General features: G+C 35.3%; 1 protein-coding gene across 1 annotated transcript in view; it reads left to right on the top strand.

Moving 5' to 3' along the window:
- LOC106875003 (pikachurin) overlaps nucleotides 1–5,907 on the top strand; it is a 459,438-nt gene that overhangs the window by 358,844 nt on the left and 94,687 nt on the right. Inside the window, exon 6 of the mRNA XM_052970397.1 lies at nucleotides 1,282–1,474. Coding sequence (XP_052826357.1) covers nucleotides 1,282–1,474 — 193 coding nt within the window. The remainder of the gene's footprint in view (nucleotides 1–1,281; nucleotides 1,475–5,907) is intronic.

The following is a 5,907-nucleotide window of genomic DNA, read 5'->3' as shown; positions in this document are numbered from 1 at the left end:
AAATTTTCGAGAATATTTTGTTTATCATTCACAAACAATAATTACCAGAGAAAAGAATTTAACAACAAGAAAGTAGTACCGAAAATTCAACTGAAAATAACTTCTTCCTTAAGAACTACAAAAAATAACAATAGTTCCAAGTAACAAAAATGTAACAAACTGTGTTAATTTGGAAAATTTTAGTTCAATTGTTGATTTCCTTAAATTTTAATCAGTTGTTGAAACTGTTTTCTTCCAACAACAAGATGTTTTTCTTAGAATTCACAAACAGATAATTAGTAAGACAAAAAAAAAACAAAAAAAAAGACGAAACAAAAAAGAAATAAAAATAGGCCAGATAATTATTTTTTCATCCTATCACATTATACTGCTGAAGGTGTCACAAGATTGGATTGCTAGTAACGTGATCCTACCAATTTCAGGATCTCGCTTGCTAAGGGGATAAATATATAGGAATGATTCTTTGTTGCATCTAAGCGCTACAAGCTAACAAAACGCTCAACAGTTTCATACTTACCTCCTCATGTCTTTATGTTTCCTTATTGGGCATATAAGCATAGGCATGGCTGTGTGGTTAAGAACCTTGCTTTGCAACTGTTTAGTTTTGGGTTCAATCCTCCTACAAAGCTATTGCAATGTTTTGTCTTGTTTGTGTCTGGTAACCAGCACATCATCATCATTTAACGTCCACTTTCGCTAGCATGGGTTGGACGGTTTGACTGGCGACTGGCAAGCCAGATGGCTGCATTTTGGTTTGCAGATATAGCTATGTCAATGCAGGTCCAATCTTTAGACTCCTTCAGAAGGAGAACGATATTTGGTCAGTTACGGTGCAGCTTTTTGTTTATATATATATTGATCTATTCCAGGTGAGTCTGACCTGATCATTCTCTGCTACTGGTAAAGGCTGGTGATCCTACCACTTGTTGGAACAACCTATCCCATACCTCTTGCACAACTGTCAATGTATTCACATTCCTTACTTTGTCATGACATTTTTTGTATTCCTTTTGGGGCTAGTTTTGAGGATTCATTAATTACATGTCTATCTCAGATGATGATCATCATCATCATCATCATCACCACCACCATCATCATCATCATCATCACCATCATTATTATTACTATTATCATCATCATCATCATCATCATCATCATTATTATTACTATTATTATTATCATCATCATCATCATCATCATCATTATTATTATTATTATTATTATTATTATTAGTTTTGTCCTTCCACATTCCAATTCTGTGCTCTTTTGGTTGTTTTTCAGACTGATTTCAGTAGAATAACATTGCGGCAAGATTTATTCCTCGGAGGATTCAACAATATGTCAGCTATATCAAAGAGAGTCGGAACCACACACAAGTTCTCAGGGTGTATTCAAGAGCTTGTCATTAACAACCGCAAATATGACATGAGAAAAGATCCTTTACTAGGAAATGCCATCCATGGAACTAATGTCAGTAAGTAATCTGGGAATTCCATATTCCTTCTGTATTTTTTTTTATATTTTAATTACCTTATTATAATTTTCTTCTTGTTTTATTTTGACATCTGTCTCAAAATAGTTTTTTTTCTGTATTTTGTGAATTGCAAGAATCCTTTAAGACAGGATTCCAATCTGCTTCCTTCAGGATTAAATGAATGGAAGATAAATCCCACTTTGGGGAAGAATTGCAGATAGGGTTATGGAAAACTGAATTAAGGAATTTGTGGCATTAAAATGTCAGCTACGCTGCAGTCTGTCATTTGCAAAAACACAGTCTACCTAGCCACAAATAGGTAATACCCAGCAGATGGAAACCCTGTTGTGAAAAGCAAATTTCTTGCTGTGCTGATCTTTACATTTCCTGTCAGTTTAATGCTGTGAATAGGGCTGAATTAAGACCCATTGAGGCCCCTGAAGCACATAAATGACTTTGGTGTCCCCAAATATAAACAACAATAAACCATAAAATAAATTTTTATTTTTCAAAATGAAACTAAGCTAACAAAAAGACGGGAAATAATGTTTATTTTTTGTATACTTCTTTAATTATATTTGAAAAGTTTTCTCCCACATTCGTTAATTGCAAAGTCTTTGATCAGATCCAAGGACAGACAAAGGGATTAAGTTGATTACATCGACCCCAGTGCTTAACTGATACTTATTTAATCGACCCCGAAAGGATGAAAGGCAAAGTCAACCTCGGTGGAATTTGAACTCAGAACATAATGGCAGATGAAACACTGCTAAGCATTTCGCCCAGCATGCTAACACTTCTGCCACCTCACCACCTTTATATACAAAACTATATAAATATGTATATATGTGTGTGTGTGTGTGTGTGTGTGTGTGTGTGTGTGTGTGTGTGTGTGTGTGTGTGTGTGTGTGTGTGTGTGTGTGTGTGTGTGTGTGTGTACACGACAGGCTTCTTTCAGTTTCCATCTACCAAATCCACTCACATGGCTTTTGTTGGCCCAGAACTACAGTAGAAAATACTTGCTCAAGATACCACAAAATGAGACTGAACCTGGAACCACGTGGGTGGGAAGCAAACTTCTTACCACACAGTCACTCCAATGTGAAGGGCAAAAACCACAGCCTGCACACAAATGCCATGTTTAACCTCTTCTAACCTTCTTTTTCGCTTCTGCTAAATTCAACAAAATTCATGGTGAACTAGGCCTGAGTAACTTTTGATTAAAGTTTATTAGTTTAACCAATTCTATAATTTCATATCAGATCTAAATTAAACTCGTTTTCCAATTATTTCACAACTTTTGATCTCAGTCTGTAACATAACATTGTGTGAAGTTATCTTAAGTTATTAAATGCCTGAAAAATGTGACAGTAATTCCCTTGATATTGTTTTAGTCCTTTGAGGATACGAATCATTCATTTTCTGTTTGTATCTCTTAAAAGCAGCCTATCTAGCTCGCGTATCTGTTTCTGCCATGATAACGACTCTGTGTGGTACCACATCATTTAGCTCTACATATTTTTTAGGACGGTATTTAACGTGTTAACCAAAGTATTACTGCTCACATACATACATAGATACATACATATATACATACACATATGCATGCATAAGTATTCTACTTTATCTTTCCTGAATCTTTTATTTAAATCTCAAGAGTCAAAAATCCATTCCAAGACAGTCTTAGCTAAATTTCCATTTCAAGTAAAGTCGCTGTGCACATTCGATGATGATATTTTGATGAGAAATCAATATATTGTAATGTTATGCCAAAAGAAGATGAGATTATTTATTTTGATACACGTAAAGCAACTTGATGCACATCAGATATCTTTGTGTAAAAGTTTGAAAAATAATATCATTATATATTAGATACTGCACAATTCATTCATTGCACTCAGGAAACATTTGATATCAGACAAGACATGGTTTGAAAATAAGTATGAAAGGCCATTCCAATGAATAAATTAGAAACTATATTTTGACATAAGGACCTGATCCTGCACTAACCTCAATTTCCATTGGATATCAATCCTGTTATCTGCAGAATTTCAATGGTGATTTGATATCATATTACTGTAATCAAGTTCCGAGTTGTTGCTTCTAAAGAACTCTGGATTGAGTTATGTAACATAATCTCCTCTTATCTCTAATTCTTTTTCCATTTCTATTTTTACTTTATTTTGTCTTAGTTTTCAGACTGTTGTTAGGTAGTGGCGGATCACAATTTTTTTTTCCAAGGACTATTTATTCATTTATTCATGGCTATTTTATTCATTGAAATGCTAATGTTTTATGGCTAAATATTCTTTCTATTTCCCACTTCATACAAGAAGAAGAAAATCCCAGTCTGTTTGTTTTTCCAAATAATGCTTGCTTTATAGTTTTATGAAGAGGTCTCCCATTCAGTTAACTGTTCTGACACCATTTGACTTTAAAGATGTCTTTCACCATTAAATTTCTATTTCAAATAGCAAATCAGTCGGATGCTTCTTGTTTGAGTTACATTTCTCATATTTCAGTGGATTATGTAATCAATCTTGTTGGTGATTTAATTATATTTTATTCTACAAAACGACCTTCAATGGAATTTCAACAAGCTAGTCTCCTTCAACATTTCAATGACACAATCTTCTCCTTTTATACGAACAATACATAACTAAAATCTTGAACATTTCAACAAACCTTTGATCTTTCACAATCTCCAATGATCCATCAAGGAAACTGCACATATATTAGCCATGCCCAAATAGCATCTGAAACACCACAAAGATATGAAGACGGATATTCAAATGATATATTCAATAATAATTCCTTTATATTACTGCTGTGGGGTATCTATATAATTCTAGAAAGATCTATTTGCAGTTTGCCTTTGATTCTTGATTTAGTTATTGCCCTGAATTCCTCCCTTATAATCGTCCTCTAGTTAAGATGGTTGTCATTTCTTGCTTACTGATGGTGTCTTCTACCCAGAATGTAACCAAAGACTCCATCTTTAACAACACTATAGACTTTTTGAGTAAGAACTATTGGCCTTGGTCTGCCAGTCAACAGGTTCCAAATTTAATTCATGATTGAGTGAATAGTAGGAAGTGTCGTCATCCAGCATATAATTAAATCTAGAATTCTTCAACTGTTTTCAATTTGAGCAAGCTGCAACCTGTGTTTACGTGTACCGGGTGACCTTTTGTGTAACCAGAACTAGTGAGGTCACCAGCTACCCTGCAAGACAAGACCCCTAAACAGAGGATGGGGTTGTGTTAAGGGAGATGGCTTATGCTGAGTGTTGAGCGGCAAGAATATGATAAAGAGATAAGAACTGGTGTCTTGATGTAGAACAGATACATGGCACCTCAGCTGGGAAAAGGAGGGAAGAAGCTAGTGGCGAGGTGTCAGGATGTACCTCAGGGTACAAGACGATATCTGTGTGTGTGTGTTTGTAAGTGTGCGTGTGGAAGAGTGTGTGTGTGTATGTGTGTGTGTGTGCACATTTTTATATTCCTACACACACATACACACATATGGATAGTAATATTGGATAATGGTTGTACCAAATTTTGTGGAAGAAGAGGAGGGGGAGGAAAAGCAGAATCAGGTGAAAGAGAAAAAGAGCAAAACTCACTGGCCAGCCAATATCGGACTGGAAGCATCTAACAGTGAATTCCCCTTAGTTACACCAGATAAAAAGACAGCTTTCTATAGAATTTTAGTCTCTACATCATTGTATTTGGTTTCTGTGAACCGTTCTACATACATTTTATGCACACAGCCAGCTAGACATAATACAGAAGATTTTTCTGAGCAAACACTCGTCACTTCACATCATTTTGTTACTCTTGTTGTTGTTGTTGTCAATGTTAATACTGGCGAGGAGGGGGGGATATTTGATATTATTTTATTTTTGTTCCTTTTATTAGTATTTTGGCTGATGGAGGTGGGGGGAGCTATCACCCCTCACACACACACACACACACACACACGCATATCTCCACTACTCTTGTAACAAAAGCAATAATATTTTGCGGGTGAGAGATTTTATATACAGTCACACACACACATACACATAGAAATTCGGATAGCGCAGGCATGGCTGTGTGGTTAAGAAGCTTGCTTTGCAGCCTTGGAGTTTCAAATTCAGTCCTACTATGCAGCACCTTGGTCAAGTGTCTTCTATTATAGCCCTGGGCCAACCAATGCCTTGTCTGGGAATTCTGTTGAAAGAAACTGTGTGGAAGCCCACTGAGTATGTGTATGTGTGTGTGTGTGTGTGTGTGTGTGTGTGTGTGTGTGTGTGTGTGCATATATAAATTTAAATAATAAGGCTGAAAAATGAGTATTAATTTAATTAATATCAATTTAAAACCAGAGGCCTAGCATATTGAAAAATCTGAAGATTCAGAGAAATTATATTACATATAATCTTTTCTTAG

Source organism: Octopus bimaculoides, chromosome 9 (assembly GCF_001194135.2).
Source record: "Octopus bimaculoides isolate UCB-OBI-ISO-001 chromosome 9, ASM119413v2, whole genome shotgun sequence".
NCBI lineage: Eukaryota > Metazoa > Mollusca > Cephalopoda > Octopoda > Octopodidae > Octopus > Octopus bimaculoides.
The sequence above is the reverse complement of the archived record's forward strand: the minus strand, read 5'-3'. Positions and strand labels throughout refer to the sequence as shown.